At 43.8% G+C, this 21,826-nt stretch overlaps 1 protein-coding gene across 4 annotated transcripts in view; it reads left to right on the forward strand.

Moving 5' to 3' along the window:
- The first annotated feature begins 206 nt into the window (after positions 1–206).
- The window catches only part of TTC27 (tetratricopeptide repeat domain 27), a 198,384-nt gene continuing 176,764 nt past the window's right edge, over positions 207–21,826 (forward strand). For all 4 annotated transcript variants that reach the window (XM_074949014.1, XM_074949017.1, XM_074949015.1 and 1 more), the window contains exons 1-3: positions 207–455; positions 5,701–5,881; positions 13,157–13,286. In XM_074949014.1, coding sequence (XP_074805115.1) covers positions 368–455; positions 5,701–5,881; positions 13,157–13,286 — 399 coding nt within the window. In that variant the 5' untranslated portion in view covers positions 207–367. The remainder of the gene's footprint in view (positions 456–5,700; positions 5,882–13,156; positions 13,287–21,826) is intronic.

Raw genomic sequence — 21,826 nt, forward strand, 5'->3', positions numbered from 1 at the left:
GATACCCACGGCATTCTACACAAGGTGCGCATGCGCTACTTTCCCGCACGGGGGGAGGAGCAGAAGGGAGACGGTGCGCCGCCCTTCATCTCACACCGCCACGCGCTCAACCGCTCAGCAATAGGGCGCGCACGCGCAGTCCGTCGGCCCCGCTCAGCGCGCGAGCCAGAGGCAGTTAGTTCCACCGCGCGTGCGCCAACGGTCTCCGCCCAACGTGTTTCGCGAAGCTGTCATGGCGACTCCCTGAGGCCGGTTGCGGCACATGGGTTGGGAGCGCGGCGGTTGCGGTCAGTGAGGGAACAGCGCCTCAGCCTGGCCGGTGGGGGGCCGAAGAGTGAGCGTGAGGTGGCGGCAGGAGGCGTGGAGGATGTGGGCGCTAGAGCGGGCGCTCCTGAGGGGCTTCCCCAGCGCCGCGGAGTCCCGGCGGGGGAAGCAGAGCGAGCTGGCCGCGGCAGGTGAGAGGCCGGGACTGGGTCCCCGAGGCTGCGGCGAAGCCGGACCCGAGGGATGTGCAGGTGGTGCCGCCTGCTGGGGATGCTGATAATTGCCCCGCTCTGCGGAGCGAACCCAACCCCAAGCGCGGCAGGGTCACCGCACCGCTCACCGGGCCCCCGCCTTAGCGCACCGCGCAGGAGAGCGCAGGGTTATTACTTGTCACAACGCAAGATACACCTGAGCAGGGCGTTACCGGCTCTGCTGCTGGGGGGGAATGGCACCTTGTTGCCCTCGAACAGAAGGGCCAGGTAGCATCGCTTCACAGGGCCTGTCTCCTGCCGAGCAAGGCGCGTTCTCCGCTCGGCGTCCAGTGGCTGTGAAGACACAGCAGCGTTGGTTAACAGCTGTAGTTAAGTCTATAGGGCTGCGTCTGCACGGCAAAGTGAAAGTATGATTGTAGCCGGGGCCGACATACTTGTCTTAGCCTTAATTTAGCTAGTATGGGTACTAATAGCGGCGTAGACGTGGATGGCGGCACAGCTTAGCAACCGGAGTATGTTCCCAGGGACCCTTGGAGGGCTTGTACTCTGGTTGCTAGCCCGGGTTGAAGCCTGTACTGGTATGGCTGTGCTACTGTTGTTATACGCGGTAGTAGACTAGAGCTAGCATAGGTATGTCTGTTTCTGCCACAATCGCACCTTTACTTTGCAGTATAGATGTCCCCTAGAAGGAGTTTGAGGTTGAACTCGAACTGCTAACTGGAGTTAAAAGTTGAGTTGCAGTGTCTTCACTTCTATTTTAACCCAAGTATGGTAGCTTGAGTTAGAACACACCTTTTTTGCCATAACAATGAGGAGTCTTTGTGACACCTTAGACCAGGGATGGCCAGCCTGAGCCTGAGAAGGAGCCAGAATTTACCAATGAACATAACCGAAGAGCCACAGTAATATGTCAGCAGCCCCCCATCAGCTAACCCTTTCCAGCTCCCAGCACCTCCTGCCCACCAATCAGCGTCTCCCTCTTCTTCCCCATGCTTCTCTCCCACTGCAATCAGCTGTTTTGCAGTGTGTGAGAGGCTCTGTGGGGGGGGGGGCGGGGGAGTGAGGGCATAGCATGCTTGGGGGAAGGGGTAGAGTGGTGGCAGGACATGGGGCAGAGCAGGGGGTTGAGCAGTGAGCATCCCACAGCACATTGGAAAGTTAGCATCTGTAGCTTCGGCGTCGGAGTCAGTGCCTATGCAAGGAGCCTCATATTAACTTCTGAAGAGCCACAGGATGGCCACCCCTGCCTTGGAGATTAACAAATTTAGTGGGCATAAGCTTTTGTGGGCTAGAACCCACTTCATCAGGTGCATGGAGTGGAAAATACAGTAGCAGGTATATTTATACATAGTACATGAAAAGATGGGAGTTTCCTTACCAGGTGGGGGGTCAGACTAAGGAGACAATTCAGTTAACAATAGAATACCAAGGGAAGAAAAATCACTTTTGTAGTGGTAATGAGGGTGGCCCATTTCAAACAGTTGACAAGAAGGTGTGAGTAACAGTAGGGGGAAATTAGTATGGTAAAATTAGGTTTTGTAATGACTCATCCATTCCCAGTGTTTATTCAGGCCTAATTTGATGGTGTCCAGTTTGCAAATTAATTCCAGTTCTGCAGTTTCACGTTGGAGTCTGTTTTTGAAGTTTTTTTTATTGAAGAATTGCTACTTTTAAGTCTGTTATTGAGTGACCAGGGAGGTTGAAGTGTTCTCCAACTGATTTTTGAATGTTGTAATTCCTGATGTCAGATTTGTGTCCGTTCTTTTGCGTAGAGACTGTCCGGTTTGGCCAATGTACATGGCAGAGGGGCATTGCTGGCACATGATGGCATATATCACATTGGTAGATGTACAGGTGAACGAGCCCCTGATAGTGTGGCTGTTGTGATTAGGCCCTATGATGGTGTCCCTTGAATAGATATGCAGACAGAGTTGGCACTGGGATTTGTTGCAGGGTTTGGTTTCTGGGTTAGTGTTTTTGTTGTGTGGTGTGTAGTTGCTGGTGAGTATTTGCTTCAGGTTGCGAGGGCTGTCTGTAAGTGAGGACTGGCCTGTCTCCCAAGGTCTGTGAGAGTAAGGGATCGTCCTTCAGGATAGGTTGTAGATCCTTGATGATGCGCTGGAGAGGCCCAAAATGGTATAATTTGGCTTGTGCCAACCAGGGCTGACTTTTTATTGCAGGGAAGGAGAGCAAAACATTGGTACATGCTAGTTATTCCATATTTTTATCAGTCATGTAACTAATAACAATGAAAGGTACTTTCCTTGGGAGGGTCTGATGAAGCTGTTAAGTGGCCCATTTTTCTTCTAACACGCTCTTAGTGGCTTTTTAAATGCAATCTTTCATTCTTTGTGAGGAGACTCTTAGAATCATAGACTATCAGGGTTGGAAGGGAGGTCATCTAGTCCAACCCCCTGCTCAAAGCAGGACCGATCCCCAATTAAATCATCCCAGCCTGGGCTTTGTCAAGCCTGACCTTAAAAACTTCTAAGGAAGGAGATTCTACCACCTCCCTAGGTAACGCATTCCAGTGTTTCACCACCCTCCTAGTGAAAAAGTTTTTCCTAATATCCAGCCTAAATCTCCCCCACTGCAACTTGAGACCTTGTTCTGTCATCTGCTACCACTGAGAACAGTCTAGATCCATCCTCTCTGGAACCACCTCTCAGGTAGTTGAAAGCAGCTATCAAATCCCCCCTCATTCTTCTCTTCCATAGACTAAACATCCCCAGTTCCCTCAACCTCTCCTCATAACTCATGTGTTCCAGTCCCCTAATCATTTTTGTTGCCCTTCGCTGGTCTCTTTCCAATTTTTCCACATCCTTCTTGTAGTGTGGGGCCCAAAACTGGACACAGTACTCCAGATGAGGCCTCACCAATGTCCAATAGAGGGGAACGATCACGTCCCTCGATCTGCTGGCAATGCCCCTACTTATACATCCCAAAATGCCATTGGCCTTCTTGGCAACAAGGGCACACTGTTGACTCATATCCAGCTTCTCGTCCACTGTAACCCCTGGGTCCTTTTCTGCAGAACTACTGCCGAGCCATTTGGTCCCTAGTCTCTAGCGGTGCATTGGATTCTTCCGTCCTAAGTGCAGGACTCTGCGCTTGTCCTTGTTGAACCTCATCAGATTTCTTTTGGGCCAATCCTCCAATTTGTCTAGGTCCCTCTGTATCCTATCCATGCCCTCCAATGTATCTACCTCTCCTCCCAGTTTAGTGTCATCTGCAAACTTGCTGAGGGTGCAATCCACATCATCCTCCAGATCATTAATGAAGATATTGAACAAAACCGGCCCCAGGACCGACCCTTAGGGCACTCCACTTGGTACCGGTTGCCAACTAGACATGGAGCCATTGATCACTACCCGTTGAGCCAGACAATCTAGCCAGCTTTCTATCCACCTTATAGTCCATTCACCCAGCCCATACTTCTTTAACTCTTCTGTATGTCAAGCACAAGTAAGCATTTGCCCTCTCAAGCCAGGCCTCCACCTATTGAAATACTTAAGTGTCAGTGGGGAGAGAGACTTCTGAGCTTTGACTAAGCAAGTGGTGGATTTTGAAAGAGAATGGCACAGGTCCAGATGGCCCTTGTCTGTTTTACTCAAAGACTACTCTTATACCAATTCCATCACAGTAATATCCAAGCACCTTCCAGTTTTTTATTCAGTGATGTGACCAACATCTGTCATGCGATTTCTCTATTATCTTCTCCCCGGTGAGAGACTTGTGTGTGCAGAGTAATGCTGCTGTGTGTGTTTTGTAGAGACGACAACATTGGAGTGCACCTTGTACATGGAACAGAAGGTGGGAAGGTTTGTGATGGTTCTTTGTTCCTGTGGGAGTTCATTTCTTAGCTTCAAACTATCCATTGAGAAAGCTCTGTCTGTTTCCCATTTGTGCTTCACCCTTACAGTAGAGAGTCTTGTTGTGTTTCAGGAGTGGAGTTGTCAACCATGTTCTTCACCTGGAGCTTTATGTGATCTTATGGATATGCTGGGTCCAGTCCATTGACCACCTTGAAGATAAGGTCCAAAATCTTGAACTTGATTTGATATTCTTTAATAAGTCAGTTTATAGAATGAAGGAGAGGTTTGATGCGCTCACAATAGTAGCTTATGTTAACGTGAATGTATCCAGGGTGGGTTTCTTTATTGTTGGTCACACTATCACATTCCTTCCCTGAACAAGGGATAGGCTGTTCTGGTGAGTGGCAACAGTTGCTCATGACCCTTTCATCAGCCAGGAAGAGCATGGGTCAAATTCACAAGTCTTGGGTCAAGACTAAGTACTTACGGAGGTCCAGTGCTTCTTGAGGATTGAATGTACTGACCTGCAGAAAAACAGGCATGCTGTTTGTTGTCCATCATAAAGGAAATAGACGCATGCTGTTTGAGAAGCTTTCCTAAATGTGTGTGAACTTTTCAGCACTGTAGGATGATAGTTTTTTGCAGTGCTTCACTAGGAATAGATTTAGGCCTAGCCTGAGCATTTCTGAAAATTCCATTCTGTGTGCAAACTTCTTGATGGTAAATGGTAAATAAACTCTTATATAGATAAGGAAACTATCTTGCTCATTCCTTGTGAATATCTTTGGCAGCTACAGGAAGGAATGTATGACATATGCTATGTTAAATGGAAATTTATTCTTTTGAACTCCTTTTATAAGAGTGTGTTGAACTAATCCTTTCTCTTTCCTTGTCATAAAATTGTCTCATGATCTCTGAAAAGGTCTTCTAGCATGTGATACAGAGCTAGTGTCTTAGAGTTACCTATAGCATTTAAGACATTTTTGGACTACAAGTGCTGTTCTCACTTAAGACCATTAAAATCTTTCTATTTAGTTTTAATGTGTACGTCCTGTAGATGTAAAATATTTTCAGGTCTTTTCCCTGAAACTTGAGGTTTCCTTCGTGGTGTTGAAAAATATGATTGTTTATGCTTGAACTCCAGGGAGCAATTCATATTTTCATTGGGAAAAGGTAGCAGTGATTTGTAAAATTCAGCTTGAACATTAAGATCGCAGCCTGCTGATGCTGTGCTGTTTGAAGAAGGTGTATTTGCATTTAATGTCAGGTGAATAGAGATTCTTTTTCTCCAAGATGAATGGGGAATGTTTAACATTTTGGTTTGAATTGGTCTTATATGCCTTTACACATCTGTTGTTTTACATCTTGTTGTCATCGCACTCTGATTTTTATTTTTTTTTTAATTGCAGGAAGTGAATCCTTACTGCAGTTGCATTTCGAAGGGAACTATGAGGCCATTTTATTAAGTGAGGTGATCCAGGATGTTTTCACTACACTCACAATGACAGAGGAGAAGATTGACACCTACTTGGAGAAGCTGATAGTAGCGTACCTGGACTGTTCTGCTGCAGATGCTGATAATGTGGAAAGGTGGAAATCATTGATTTATTATATGTGAGGCTAGAAGAGGCTATGTTAGTTTTATTAGAGATCATTTTATTGTCTATAAAAGTTGACAGTATGGGACCTCTAAGATTTTTGTTCAGAGGACAAATCTCAGAGATAAAACCTAAGAAATCTATTTAGAAACATTAATTCAGTATTGATTTTTCTTTCTTTCACTATATTATATTTCAACATAGCGGGTTCAGGTGTTTTTTGAAGTCACATCTGTTGTTGGCAGTGTGTTTGTCCGAAGCTTCTGGAATCAAGAAGTTAATCGGTTTTAAATTAATCTCACCTTTCCCCTTTCCTCTGCTTCCATAAACAATTGATTGTCATTTGTAACTCTGTAAACCTCAGATTACGTATTTGTCCACAAAACATAACATGACATAACACAATGTTTACATTATGCAGTATGAGTCACAATGTGAAAATATTTTTATCCTTTTAAAATGACAGCCCCTAACTGAAGGACTATTTCCTATGAGTAAGAGCTATTTTCTCCTCCTGACCTTCTATAAAGCATTTACTGCACTTCCACTGTACAATACATTCAATCCTCTTTCTAATACTAAATGTTAATATGTTTGGATTTAATGTTTGCAATTTGTCACATAAATAATATATAGTTTAAGGATTCCTAATTGAATGGAGTTATGAAAGTGGGTAGGTTTGTTTGTTTGTTTGTTTTTTAAGAGAAAGTGGTAGCAAGGAGAGCAGACCCACCCCAGTTGGTGTGGTGGGGAGTAGGGGCAGGGTAGGAACCATCTATATTTATAAGGTGTACAATAGATAAGGTTAAGATTTTGTCACTGTTACTTTTAGTAAAAATCTCGGACAGGTCACGGGCAATAAACAAAAATGTATGTAAGCCAATGACCTGTCTGTGACTTCTACTAAAAAATAATGGGGGATGGGGGCATGAGAGCCCAAGCCCCACTATGGGTAGGGCCCTACCAAATTCATGGCCATGAAAAACATGTCATGGACCGTGAAATCTGATCTTTTGTGTGCTTTTACCCAGTACTATACAGATTTCACAAGGGAGACCAGCGATTCTCAAATTGGGTGTCCTGCCCAAAAGAGGGTGTCATAAGGTTATTTTAGGGGAGTTGCGGTATTGCTATCCTTACTTCTGAACTGCCTTCAGAGCTTGATGGCCAGCAAGTGGCAACTGTTGGCTGGGCACCCAGCTCTGAAGGCAGTGCCCAGCCAGCAGCAGCTCAGAAGTAAGGGTTGTAATACTATACCATGCCACCCTTACTTCTGTGTTGCTGCCTTCAGAGGTGGGAGGCCGGAGAGTGTCGGCTGCTGACTAGGAGCCAGCTCTGCAGGCAGCAGCACAGAAGTAAGAGTGGCAATATCATGCCATGCCATCCTTTCTTCTGTGCTGTTGCTGGTGGTGACTCTGCCTTCAGAGCTGGGCTCCTGGCCAGCAGCTGCCACTCTCCATCTGCCCAGTTCTGAAGGCAGTGCCAGCAGCAGCGCAGATGTAAGGGTAGCTGTACCACAGCCCCCCCCTACAATAACCTTGTGACCCCCCGCAACCACCACCACCATTCCTTTTTGGGTCAGGACCCCTACAATTACAATACCGTAAGATTTCAGGTTTAAATAGCTGAAATCATTAAATTTACTTAATCTTACATAATCTTATCCTTAACAGTAGTAATTGCACTGGGGGAAGGGCTGGAGGAGAACAAAAGAGCAAGATGGTAAAGTAATTAAGCATAACCAAGAAAGTGCAAAGAACTGCAAATGCCTACATACAGTATGAGACACTTAAAAGCAATAAACAGTTTAGCAAGAATGTCAGGTATGGTGTCTCAACCAGGGCTTGGGCTGTCAGGTCTAGTGGTTGGAGCAGTGGTGGTCAGAGGCCAGGAACAGCACTGACGATCAGAGCCAAGGGTCAGAATCCAGGAGTCCAAGCTGGGGTCGGGAGTCCAAAAGCAAGCCAAGACAAAGGTCAGTTGCTATGGCTGGCAGGGACCCTTCCTGGAACAACTTCTGGTCTTAAATAGGTTGCCTGGACCAAGTAGGGTCAGTGAGGGAAGCTGTCATTCTGGCCTTGTGAGGCAGTACTTCTGGTTGTATTTATCTCCACTGCACTACCATGGCTGCAGGGTTGTGGCAAGGAGTTGGTTATCTCACACCCCACAGACCCGGGTTCCTGTCTAGGGATGTAAATAGTGTTTAAAACCATAACTCTGTAACAGATTAAAATTCTATTGGTTAAATATTTAACTGGGGAACTCGGGGTGCGGGGATGCTGCATGCCGGGGATCCTTGATGCCGGGGGCGGCATTTAATTGTTAACAGAAACTGATAAGCATCAAGCTTATTGGTTAACCGGTTAAACTTTTACATCCCTATTCCTGTCCCTGCAGAACTTCACACAATGAAGGCAAAATAGATGTAACTGGCTCTTTTAAAGCATTGGGCTGAAAGTAATAATGGCCTCCCATGATCTTTGGTCATAGTCTGTCAAAACGATATGTTTATCTGTAGAGGTGGGGAGAGCAGCATTCTTTATAGTCTATCAAGTAGAAAAGGTCAGCAAGTAGAATATGCAGAGAGATATTCTGAGCTATGAGAATAGAATTATAGTGCGGTGTGCTACTGGTCTCTGGATCAGAACAGTTTTAATGGTGACTGACTTCTTCTTTTTCTCAATATTGTAAACTGTTTCTTGGAACATCTTGTTTGGAGTATACAAAGAAAAAAGACACTCAATCAGGGATTGAAAAATGTACCCAATACGTACTAGCCTAAGGTCTAATCCTAATTGCCAAGCTGAAATACATCCTCTCTAGCCCACTGTGCTGCACTTTAAAGAAATGAGTCTTTTGAAAGTTGAAGTTTAACTGTTCAAGATATTATCATCTGATAATAAATAGTATTCAACATTGATGCATCTTGTTGATTTAAATTAAGCCCTGAAATAATGATGTGCCCTACACCCCAATGAATTTACAGTGGACTCTACCTCTTTACAGGGTTTCATTGCATCTGTTGCTGTACTCCTGATGTGCAGAGTCTTCTGCCTCTCAAATGCTCTTTCTTCCGTACCTAGGTGTTTGGTACGTGTTACTCCTCTTGCCCTTCTTAAAGGAGCAGTAGCTCATAAATCTCTGCTCCTTTTTCCCCCCTCACCACCCACTTCTCATTCTGTGAAGAGCAGCCCTGGGCCTGTTCCACTCCCTGTCCCCTATCTTCCCTGTGGGGGGAAAAAAGCAGCTCAAGCCACTCTGCTTCCTCCCGCTCTCAAAAATAACTTCGATGGCACCTCTCATCCTGTTAAAAGAGCAGCAGCACTTGTGCCTCTGCTCCTTTCCTCTCCTTGAGAGAGAGAGAGATGGTGCATGGAAGAAAGCATGAAGGTGCTTGTTTAAAAAATTTAACAAGCAAGCAATAGACAGTGGAATTATTGGCCAACTGGTAAGGGGAGTCAACAGTTTCTTGGAGGACTGATTGCTGTGGGACATAGTGAGAACCAATTCAAGGTTGGATGATGATCATGGAGCAGCTGGAGATGGTAGAGTGCCACTTCTGGGCCCAAGAAACAAGCGCTGACTGGCGTTATTGCACTATAATGCAGGTTTTGGATGATAAGGAGTAGCTGCAGAACTTTCAGATGCGCAAAGCCACATTCCTGGATATGTGCCTCAGCCTTCCAGCACAGGGCCACCAACGTGAGAGCTGCATTGACAATGGAGAAGCAAGTTGTGATCGCACTGTAGAAACTTGTGATGCCAGATTGATTTCTGATTGACTGGCAATAATTTGGAGTCAGGAAATCCACCATGATAGTTGGAATGCAAGTGTGCAGGGCTGTTAATTGCTTTCTAATACACAAGACTGTGACTCTGGGAAATGTGCAGGACATAGTGGATAGTTTTGCACAAATGGGGTTCCCAAACTGCAGTGTGGCAATAAATGGCATGAATATCCCTGTTTTAGCACCAGAAAGAGCTACTTTTCTATGGTAATGCAAGTGTTAATGGATCACTGGGGACACTTTACCAACATCGGCGTGGGCTGGTCAGGGAAGGTGCATCATACGCACATCTTTAAGAACACAAAACTGTTCGGAAAGCTGCAAGCAGGGACTTTCTTTCCCGACCAGCAGATTACAGTTGGTAATGTTGAAATGTGGTGGTTGCTGTGCGTGTAAGAATATAATATTGCCAGTGCACCTATTAATTTTGTTTGAGACTGATTTTATTCGTTGTGTGACACTGTGCAGTAACAGGTAATTGGTTCCTTTCAGAACTGCTGAGCAGTTGGCCACATATGTTGTGAACTAATAAAGATGAATTATGTTCTAAATAATAGAATTTTATTCTGTAACAAAATCAGTGCAAAAAACCCCCATGTAATTTTAAAAAATTAAAAACTTAAGTTCTATTCTATGAATGTATTAAAGGGAAAGAACGTTCATGTCCATTTCAGCTACTTATACACCAACCCTGGCTTTCACAGGTTAGTGTATGTGAAGCTGTGATAGTCCTTAATGTCCCTCAGCATACAGTGTTAGGGATACTGCTGTGACCCCCAATGCCACATGGAATGTTGAGGTGGGATATTGTGTTCTCAATGGGCTGTGAGGGAGGCAAACCTGAGATTGATTGATCGAACCTACAGGTCCACCAGAGTCTGCAGCATCTGTGTTTGCTGCCTGAGAAGCCCCGTTATGTCCTCGTGCATCTTCCTCTCCTTTTCCTTCTGGGACTCCTGGGCCTTTTTTCTCTCCACACTTTCCTTCTCCAGGCTGTCTGCAATATTCACCCTCCAGGCCCTGTATTCAGTCCAGTGTAGCACTGATTTGCAGGATCTTATTGAACATGTCATCCCAAGTCCCTCTTCTTTCTCCTCCTTATTTGGCTTAAGCATTTTGAGGGTGTGGAGGGGGAGACCCTAAAGTCCACGATGGCAGCAGCTGCAGATAAAATACACAGAGGTACCACTGTAAGAGTATTTACTGCAGAAAGTGAAATGTAAGATGCTGAACTCTCTCTGCTTGCTCCATTAAAGTTTTAAGCATGACCGTCTCACTTCTGCTTGGGATTCCTTGTGCACCATCAGTCACAGCAACAGCCACCATGAGTATGGCCTGCGAGTGGTTCAGAAAATGAGGAGAGATTTGCTCAGTTGCATGAATTTAGTGGTATAGGACAATGCCACTGAATATTGGCACCATTTTCCACAGGCGGTGGTGATTTTTGCTGATATCTCACTCCTGAGAGTAACGGGGAGTGAGCATAGCTACTGCTGGCATCTCAAAGTCACCCGAGCTCGCATGCTCCTAGTCTGTGTACTGCAATGGTGCCTGCCGAAGTTATCACTGAGCAGCATGGGAAAGTGTCCCACTGCGGAGGACAAAATAATGGCAGCCCTCTCTAGAAACTTTCAGCAGAGGATTGCAGGGGACTTCCATGAAGGTGTCATCAAGATCTCTCAGGAGGATTCAAGGGACATCTCTGTGTACATAAACAAATTGCTCTGCATGGACCCTCACACCGAACTCTATAGGGGAATGAAAAGCAGATTTCAACTCTGCCTCTCTTGGTTGTACCACTTCCTCTTCTAGCACAAGTAAATGAATGAAAAGTCAAAAGATGTTCCCTGCTATTTTGGGAGTGCCACTCCTGTAATTGAAAATTTATCTACACACTTACCCTGCATTGGGCTTGCCTGTGTTGGACTAGCTGACCTGAAATGGAGTCAAAAACAGGTCCTGGCTTGCTGCACAACTGGATCACTTGGTCATCTGTTCCCCCATACTCCTCGTCCTTGTTCCTCTTCCACGGCCTCCTTCTTGCTGTTCACAGCAGGGGCCTGTGACTTGCGCTTCTTGGAGGTATCCATGGTGGGGGGGGGGTCTCTGCTGAGTATGGCACGCAGCCAATTGTAAAAGCAGCAAGCCTGCAGCTCAGCACGAGATTGACTGTTAGCCTGCCTAGCATTCTTGTATACCTGCTGCGGCTCCTTGGCTTTCACAGGGCACTGCAGCTGGTCTCTGTTGTACCCCTTCTCCTGCATCCCCCAAGGAATCTGTTCATAGATGTTGACATTTCTAAGGCTGATTCAGAGCTGTGCCTGCACAGCCATTTCTCCCTGCAGGCCCAGGCGATACAAAAATCTGTCTCCTCCAGGCAGGAGCACATTAGGAGGATGTGCTGGCATGGTCAGCTGGCCAGCTGCACTCAACAATGGAGAGCTACTAAACGCACTTGTCAAGCGGGGCAATCTGGAACAGGCATTTCAAAAATTTGTGTGATTGTAAAGGTCAGGAGGAGTGACTGGTCTACATGACCCCTTGGCAGTAGAGTACAGAATGGTGACCAGAGTGGTCAGCGTGGGACATTGTGGGAAAGCTTCTGGAGAATAGTTAGGGTCGACTTAAATAACAGTATCTGCGCTCATGCTGCTTTGACCTAAGTACATTGGCCATGGCTCTGTGTTACTGTGTTGGCATAACGGGGCACTTACATCAATGGGAAAAAGAAAAAGGAGTACTAGTGGCACCTTAGAGACTGACCAATTTATTTGCGCATAAGCTTTCGTGAGCTACAGCTCACTTCACTGGATGCATCCGATGCATGCATCCGATGAAGTGAGCTGTAGCTCACAAAAGCTTATGCTCAAATAAATTGGTCAGTCTCTAAGGTGCCACTAGTACTCCTTTTTCTTTTTGCGAAAACAGACTAACACGGCTACTACTCTGAAACCTATCAATGGGAAATGCATTTAAGTGTAGACACATGCACAACTAGGTCAACATAACTTTGTGGTGTAGACCAGACCCTAAGAATGGCCATACTGGATCACACGCAAGGTCCATGTAGTCTAGTCTTCTGGCAAGTACCAAATGCTACAGAGGAAGGTGTAAGACTCCTGTAGTATGCAGATGTGAATTAATCTGCTCCCCGTGGTAGGCCTTACCCTGATCTCTAATAGACATTGGCTTAAGCAATGAAGCACGAGACTTAATATTGCTTCTAAAATACTCTTTATTAATTACGATGATTCTGAATGTTCCTGATATCCATATAAATATCCATACTCTCGTTATTTTCCCCCCACAGCTCTACAGTCTTGGATGCTGAATTTCTTTTTTGTTGTTGTTGTTGTTTCAGTAAGAAATAGCAAATTTTAAGGTTGTATGGGTTTTTTAATTTGTATGAGACTAAATCTTTTCTAATGTTTTTTGATGAAAAAATAATCAGTTAATTGCTTTGATTATCTGTCTTGCAGACAAAGGTTGATATTTCTGCTGGGTGTAGGCAGTTTGCAGCTCTTTGTTCAGAGCAATTGGACCGGACCTCCTGTTCACTTACAGCCTCAGGACTTTTTGCCATCTTCATTGCTACACCAGTTCCGTGAGGTACGCTTACATTTTTAAAAGCTGCATTTTGGTTAATTACTGTCACTTCTATTCACTGATAGCACATGTCTCCTGAAACAAGCATATACAGGTGTCCTAAACAAATGCAGGAAATATGGATTAATAGACATTTACTATCTGTAAGTGGACTTCTGAAACTGAAGCGATTCCCCAAATTCTGTTGCTCCAGCTGGGTAAAAGTAAGAGTATCATGGGGTTTTCTCATTTCTTTGCATGAACCTCTTCCAAGTACAGTCTCAAGAGTATTTCAGAGTGGACACTTCGGTGTCTAGCAAACATAAGGTACAGAAATGTTGCATTCAAAGAACCTGTGACAACTTGTGTCTTGCAAACTCCTGAGAAGCAAACTTCAGTGACTCTGAGATTATGGCTTTTCGCAAAGATCTGATATATATCCAAAGCATTCCTATTTTCTGTATTAAAACATTCTTCTTAGCCTTGTTAACTCCCCGATAATCCCAGCCATTCTCCACAAGCACGTATTTTAATGGGCTTCCATGGCCATGTATTAGACTAAAGCACTAGATTCAAAAGTACTGTCATAAACTTTGGGAAGGGGGTAATGTCATATTTGTAAAGTCTTTTGAGCACCTTCAAAGCTGCCATCTGGTGTTTTCACATAGAATAGCAAGAAGAAAAGGAGTACTTGTGGCACCTTAGAGACTAACAAATTTATTTGAGCATAAGCTTTCATGAGCTACAGCTCACTTCATCAGATGCATTCAGTGGAAAATATAGTGGGGAGATTTATATACATAGAGAACATGAAACAATGGGTGTTACCATACACACTGTAATGAGAATGATCAGGTAAGGTGAGCTATTACCAGCAGGAGAGAGAGAAACCCTTTTGTAGTGATAATCAAGATGGGCCATTTCCAGCAGTTGACAAGAACGTCTGAGGAACAGTGGGGGGGTGGGTGGGGGGGAATAAACGTGGGGGAAATTAGTTTTTCTTTGTTTTACTTTGTGTAATAACACATCAACTCTGTCTTTATTCAAGCCTAATGTAATGGTGTCCCGTTTGCAAATGAATTCCAATTCAGTAGTCTCTTGTTGGAGTCTGTTTTTTTTGTTGAAGAATTGCAACTTTTAGGTCTGTAATTGAGTGACCAGAGAGATTGAAGTGTTCTCCGACTAATTTTTTATAAAATTTCCGCACTGTATTTTCCACTGCGTGCATCCGATGAAGTGAGCTGTAGCTCACGAAAGGTTATGCTCAAATAAATTTGTTAGTCTCTAAGGTGCCACAAGTACTCCTTTTCTTTTTGCGGGTACAGACTAACACGGCTGCTACTCTGAAACCATAGAATAGCAAGGATTCTGGAATCACAGGGATTTCCTCCCCAGCCCTTTCCAATTTGTAATATTCTATTCCAAACATCTCAACCTGGTCAGACTGCAGAACGAAATGGTACCTTAAAAAAAAAAATCAGTATCAACAGAACAGTTAGAGGCAGTGTCTAGGGCAGCAGTGACCAAACTTACTGACTCTTCGAGCCACATACTATAATCTTCAGAAGTTCTCAGAGCTGAAGCCCCAGGCGTTGGCAGGCATCTCTTGTGGGGCTGACACCCCAAGTTCCCCCTGCCCTAGTCTGGTAGGTGGTGGATGGAGGGCTCCATGAGCCATACTTTTAGTGCAAAAGAGCCACATGCAGCTCGCCAGCCGCGTTTGGCCACCCTGGTTTAAGGCATCTCTCTAATTTATTTGGGATGTGGCAGAGGCTTTAATTGCAATATGTATATTCATAATTGCTGTGAGAGTATTTAGCCTACAATGTTTTGATCCAATTAAAATGATTAACAAAGAAGCTATTTCTCAAGGACTGTCAACAAGATTGTCGTACAGAAGGGAAGCTTCAGGCTTGATGTTCCCAAAACATGCTGAGCATCTATAGCTGAGGTGGATTTCAATACAAGTTGTGGATGCTCAGCACCTTTTCAGGATCAAACCCTTAATAAATAGGGTTATCATTAAGCATTTTCATATTACTGAGACATATGATACTCCTACAAGATAGCAAAGGAATTTTCAAAGTCAGAACTGGTGGATAATTCTGTTTACTTTGGAATCTTTTTCTTCATATACAACAAAGTAATAACTTTTTGAAGTATTATGTTTTAGAAGTATGTAGTTAGACTGAAGTGTAATTGCCGCTTTCTCACCAAGACTTCACTATATCTCCTTTCCTGTACTAATAGAAGTTAGAGCGGATGCAAATATCTACTTATAAGAATACAATAGCTGATGCCCTTAGTTAAATCTTGGACAAGTAAAAGTATATATCATCATCATAGTTTTTTGCTGCTCTTGCAGCTGCTGACATAACCATTTCTTAAAACAGATCAGGGAGCTGCTTTGTTTGCACCACTTTGATATCAATTCTTGCACAGAGAAAACAGAACTTTGTACAAGAATAGTTGTATCGTAGCTAGTTTAATTGTAGATTCTATTCTTAGTGTGTGATGAATGCTTACCCTAGTGAGTTATTGTGTGTGTCTGTCCCTAGTGAATAGGAATGGGCAAGTGCTGGCTGCTCATCTTTTTAGCTCTTGCTCCTGGCAGGATCACAGCAAAAAGGAGCAGTGCAGCAAGCACTGATGAGTGTGTTTGTATCTGTGGTTCAGCATAGTTTCTTTAGTATTAACTCTGTCCTAGAATATTGGAGTCAAAGCAACAGAGAAACCTAACTTCTTCACCCTCTCAGTGGCCTTCAGGGGAGGGACTAGAGGATCCACATCTTAGTGCTCCCCATGGTCTTGACTGGAGGTGGGGCAAAGTGTTTGCTTTTGCTTAAATTTGCTCCTTTCCCTCCTTCAACAACGTGACTAGAGAGGAGTGAGAATGAATGAATGAAGGTGGGGGTAGAGCACTGGGCAGACTAAAGAGGGAGAAACTGACTACTGACAGCCTCCTAACTAGTCAAAAACAATGTTAAAAATTGCCTCTTCTCCCCTTCCCCCAAAAATGATCTGGGGACCTTATGCTGTCAGGCAACTCAGCACACAGTCGACCCAAAAGCCAGGAAGGGAATCCGTGCTGGACTTCTAGCTTAGCCTGTATGGAGCTGGAGAGCTCCCACCAACTACTGCCATCTTGAACTGTCTTCTAGACAGTAGGTGATCTAACTTTTTCTCCAAGGCCTAATTCAGTAACCGAGAGAGTTAGCAGAGTTTTTACCTTAATAGCACATCTTATTATATCTGCTTGTGCTTTTGCCGCAACTGTGCATTTTGTAAGCTTATGTTTAGCAACTTGTTGAGACACTAAGGAACTAAAACTGGACATCATGGTTAGTGTGTACACTCGGGCAGCCACAACCATACAAGAATAACATTAAGAGTAAAACATAGGGCCTGAAAGTACTGATAAATGTACTAAGCCAGTGTTTTTTTCACAGCATGGGTCACAACCCAGTACTGGGTCGTGGCATGTAAGGCAGTGGGTTGCCTTAACGTCTTGGTCGGCGGTGCTGGCCAGAGCAAAAGTCCCATCGGTGGTGCTGCACAGCTAAGGCAGGCTAGTGCGTACCTTTTCCGGCTGCGCTGTGCCCCGGAAACGGCCAGCACCGGGTCCTGCTTCTAGGCAGTGGGGCCACAGGACTCCGCGCACAGCCCCTGCCACAAGCACCAGCTCTGCACTCCCATTGGCCAGGAGGCGGGCAGTGACTGCGGGTGAGAGTCACGTGAAGCCACTTGCACACCTCTGCTTAGGAGCTGGACCTGTTGCTGGTCACTTCCAGGGCACAGCATGGTCCGTGTTGCCAGGACAGGTGGGAAGCCTGCCTCTGCACCCCGGCTGCGCCGCTGACTGGGAGTCACTGGAGGTAAATCTGCACCCCAACCCTGTGCCTCAATCCCTTGCCCTAGCCCTGAGCCCACCCCAAACCCAGAGCCCTGACCCCCTCCTGCACCTCGACCCCCTGCCCCAGCCCAGAGCCTCTCCCACACCCCAAATTCCTCATCCCCAGCTCTGTTGGGTCGCGGGCATGAACAATTTTCTTCAACTGGGTTCCCAGGAAAAAGTTTGAAAATCTCTGTACTAAGCTACTTATTTGAGAAAATAATGAAACAACAAATAGCAAGACTTCACTGAATTTAAAACATGGAATATCTGCATTGAGAACCTCCTGGAATAAAATTGAATTAACCTTATCTTCTGAAGGAATCTCTGCTTCTGACAAATCCTCACTGTTACCCATGGTTTTAATTAGACTTAATTGAAACTCTGATATTAGTGGATTGAGTGATTTATCAAACTGGACTCTTCACCACCACAAGGTCCATTTCTATTTAAGTATTATCTGCTAATTTTACATCCATACCTGACTTACTTTGGATATAGAATTCTATTATGAAAAAGATTTAAAGCAATATAAGTGACTGTGATTAAAAACTACAGTATCAAGGAGATGATTTAATGAGCATGATGAAAATATTATAATAGAAAAATATGCATCCAATATTTTGTGTAATTTAAAAGAATAATTCTTTAATTCATGTTCTGCTGGGAAGCTAATTACTTTTGAATGGTGAGGTTAGCCTGTCATAGTGTAGTCTGCAGGTATATATTTCTAAGTATATTTAAATTCAGGCATGGTATTTTTCATATTAAAAGCAGACCTATTATTTTGGAGTATGTTAAAGGTGACCTGACCAAAAAAACCAAATTGAGTGTGTTTGGGTGTTTTCAGTTTGCTGGTCTCCAATATATAAAGAGCCTGAAATTTCCTGATTGTATTTAACATTAGAAGTTCAGATCTTGTTTGGGGTTCAAGAGTCCACAATGAAATTAGGAGGATTATGATATTGGCGGCTGAGCACGTGAAACCTCATTGAGAGAGGAAAGGATGTTCAAAGGATTTAAAACTATTTAATTTATTTTGTCATTTCTGCCATTTGTAAGATAGACTTTTTTAGGCTGCCTTTATATATCAAAAAGAAGCAAAGAAGGCACAAACTCCTCTTTCTTTAAACTTTGTAGCTTCAGTAAACTTGATTTAATATCTTAATATAAATTCTAAGCGTTAGTATATATGGACATTATTGTGTAAGATGGATTTTAACAACTAATTTAGCATCCAGCAGCAACTAATACTGATTTGCCTTTGTCCACTTCATAGAGTACTTTTTTAACTTCCTTGGAAGGATTATAAAGTCCAGCATTTGTATCATAGATCAACTAATACAGAGGTCTCCAAAATGTGGGGCACACCCCCTAAGGGGGCATTGCTCGATTCTGGGCCAGCCCCATGGGGGATGGGGAGGCAGCGCTAGCCAACCCCGCTCCCAGCCTCGGCCCCCTTACCCCTGTTCATGTCCCCCACTCCCGGAACCTAGACAGTTTAAATACAAAACATAAACTTCAGATTTCTATTCTTTCCTTAATATTCTTAAACTTTCTAACCCATCTACATATTAGTACTTGTCCTGATATAGATTATATCAAGAAATATGGGGGAAAAACAGAAGAAATACTCTATCAATTACCAAAATAAAAGTCCAGTTGAGATGTTTTGTTTCTCTCTCTGAATCCATTGTTTTTCCACCTTGCATATGCGAACTAAGAGAGATCAATAAAGAATGCTGCTGATTTTCTCTATCTGTGTTAAGAAACCCTAGCCCATGCTTCCATCACCTGTCACTATAACTGCTGCAATGCCTTCTCCTACACCACTTCAAGTCCCAACTTTCCATACTTAAATGAGCTGCTGCCTATTTCAAGAATAAAGAAACACAATTATGTTATGTTATCTTAAATACCATAATAGGCCTTCCTTTTCCCCACCTCTGCATCTCATTCATTTCAGGAACATGTTCAAAACTACCCTTCTTGTTTTCAAAGTTCTTTATGAGCTTGGTCTTAACTTTATGCCGTTTGGTTTGTTTGTTCTGCCTACTCTCTTCCTTCGTACAGCTTCTCTTCCGGGGTTGATGGCAGATGCGCACTCCTACTCCTAGGCAGCAGCAACCTCTGAAGGCATTTCTAATTATAATTGTGCTCTGAGTGCATTGATAACTGGGTCTGACCGTAATTATTTCTGTCCCTGGATAAATCAGGTGAAAGAACAAATTGCGAATACTGTTTTTTAGATTAGCTACATGTAGGGTCCTTATAGACACCTTGCACAAGCAATGTGTTCGTAAGGGTGTATACATTTATTCTTCCCCTCTGAATTAATCCTATCCCCACTTAAACTATAGGTAAATTCAACAATACTCATGTGGGATCTTTAACAGAATTGAATTATGCTTTGATGCTTATGAGTATAGATATTGAGATAGTGTAATAACTTCCAAATGGAGGAACAGCTGACAGTTTAGTAGTAGGTATGTGTTCTGTTTCCCTGAAGTGATCTCAGAATGCACAGCACCGCAGCCATTAAGGAACTTGACTGCTTAAATAGTCTACCTGACATTGCCTCAGGTTTTGTATGCGGAATGGTGAAAGCTGACAAATAATGGCTCTGAATAAAAAAAAGTACATCTCAATTTTTGGACTGAACTTGCTGGGATCAGGTTATGGGAGAATTATTTAATATGTAAGGATGCTACAGTTACTTTAAGGAAAGTTAATATTGTCTTGGTAAATAGGATAAATTTGTTTTTTAAAATAATTGTATTCTGATAATACCCCAGGCTATAAGCAAGATCACAGCCCCTCCCCCCTTGTTTTTTAAAATAAAAAACAAAGTGGCCTCTGTGGTAAAAAGTTTACAATCTGTGGCCCTGATCCCGTGAAGACTTAACCTGGAGTGTAGAAAAGCTCTATATCTGTGTAATTTGTTACTCGCTGGTGTGAATAAGCCGCCCCCCTGAGTGATGTAAGTTACACCGACCGAAGCACCAGTGTGGACAGTGCTATGTCGGCGGGAGAGCTACTCCCACCGACCTAACTACCGCCTTTCGCAGAGTTAGTTTTATTATGCTGACAGGAGAGCTCTTGCCCATCGGCATGGAGCGTCTTCACCAGATGTGCTGCAGCGGCACAGCTACATTGGTGCAGCTGCACCACTGTAGCACTTCCAGTGTAGACTAGTCCTTAGTCTACATTAACAGTTAGTTCATTTAGTTAAAATTAGCTGATAGATGAAAGGCTAGCAGGAATTATTTATTTTAAGCACCCTGGGGCTTAGATGAACACTTAGTTTGCAGCAAGCTGAGGTGTAAATCTATCCTGGACTAGCCTGGTGCTAGCCTGCTTTGAAATGGAAGTATATTAAAGAGCACTGGAGAACTTTTAGTGTGTGGCAATAAGGTCTATACGGCCACTTGGATTTACACCTCCACTTGCCACAAACTAAGTATTCTTGTAGACAAGCCCTAGGATGTTTAAAACAAATAACAATTCCTGCTGACCTTTCACCTGTCAGTTAATTTTTTAGACCACTTTTAAATTAACGAGAAACTCTTTTGGCTAATGGGACTTTCGTAAAAGCTTTGAGAATCCCTATTCTCACACATTCAAATTAGCACTTCATTTCTTGAATCCATCGGGTTTGTGTTAGTCTAAGCTATCCAGAAAGTGCAGGGAGTCAGGAGTATGGACAAGCCAACTGAGCTGCCTGGAGAATTTCATGGAACCCAGCGTCCTGAAAGATGAACCCCTGAAACTGTTACAACAACTGTTCAGGCAGACATGGGGAAGCAGGTGTTGAGCCAGGCTGCCTTGAGAGCATTGCAGGAGGCAAGACATGGTGATCTGCTGAAGCTGGCTACAAGCTCCCTTCTTGCTATGCATATACAGGAGAAAGGAGTTTTTTAGTAGGGCTGTCTGCAGAATATTGTTGCAGACAAGGCCTGGGTAGCTAGAGAGTGAAGTCAGGCCTCCTAGAAAACATGACAAAGTATTAATTCCGTATGTGAAGTGGTCCAGGCAGCCGAGCAAACCAGCATACAATTTTAGCTTACTCTCTGTTCCCTGGCTGTAATCCGGACTCCAGTTCTGACTCCCTGACCCTGGTTGTTTGGCTCCAGAGGAGCACAGTGCAAGGAGCATGTGCTATAATACAATTAACTTTTTTTTTTTTTTTTTTTTTCAGGAACTACAATAGGCTTGGGGAGTAGTGTCCAGCCTGCAGTTGATCTTAGTTACAGAAAGACTAATTTAAGGCTTGTAGAAATGAATGTGTAATCAGCTGTGCTTCAGAGATCTTTTTTTTTAAAGTAATATTTAGAATGCCTTCTGAAGTATACTTTGTTGTTCCACTTCTGAGTTCATAAATTATTGAATAGAGCTATCAGTAGGAAGTGAGTACAGGTTTTGTGCTTAGCAGAGTGTTTTTTGAGCAGTCACTAAAAGTAATCTCTCCAGTATGTATTTCAGTTTCTGTATTCTAGGAAAATTGCTTGTCATCAGTACAGTCCCTTTAGGTTTTGATTGCGGGACTATTGGAAAGTAAAAATCCTCAAGGCTATAGTCTAGATTTATTAGACCTAAAAGACATCATGCAAGAGCAGCATGTGTCTTTCTCCCTCTCACCCTTTTTTCCCCCCACCAACACACTCTTGTGCTT

Source organism: Natator depressus, chromosome 3, assembly GCF_965152275.1.
Source record: "Natator depressus isolate rNatDep1 chromosome 3, rNatDep2.hap1, whole genome shotgun sequence".
Taxonomy (NCBI): Eukaryota; Metazoa; Chordata; order Testudines; family Cheloniidae; genus Natator; species Natator depressus.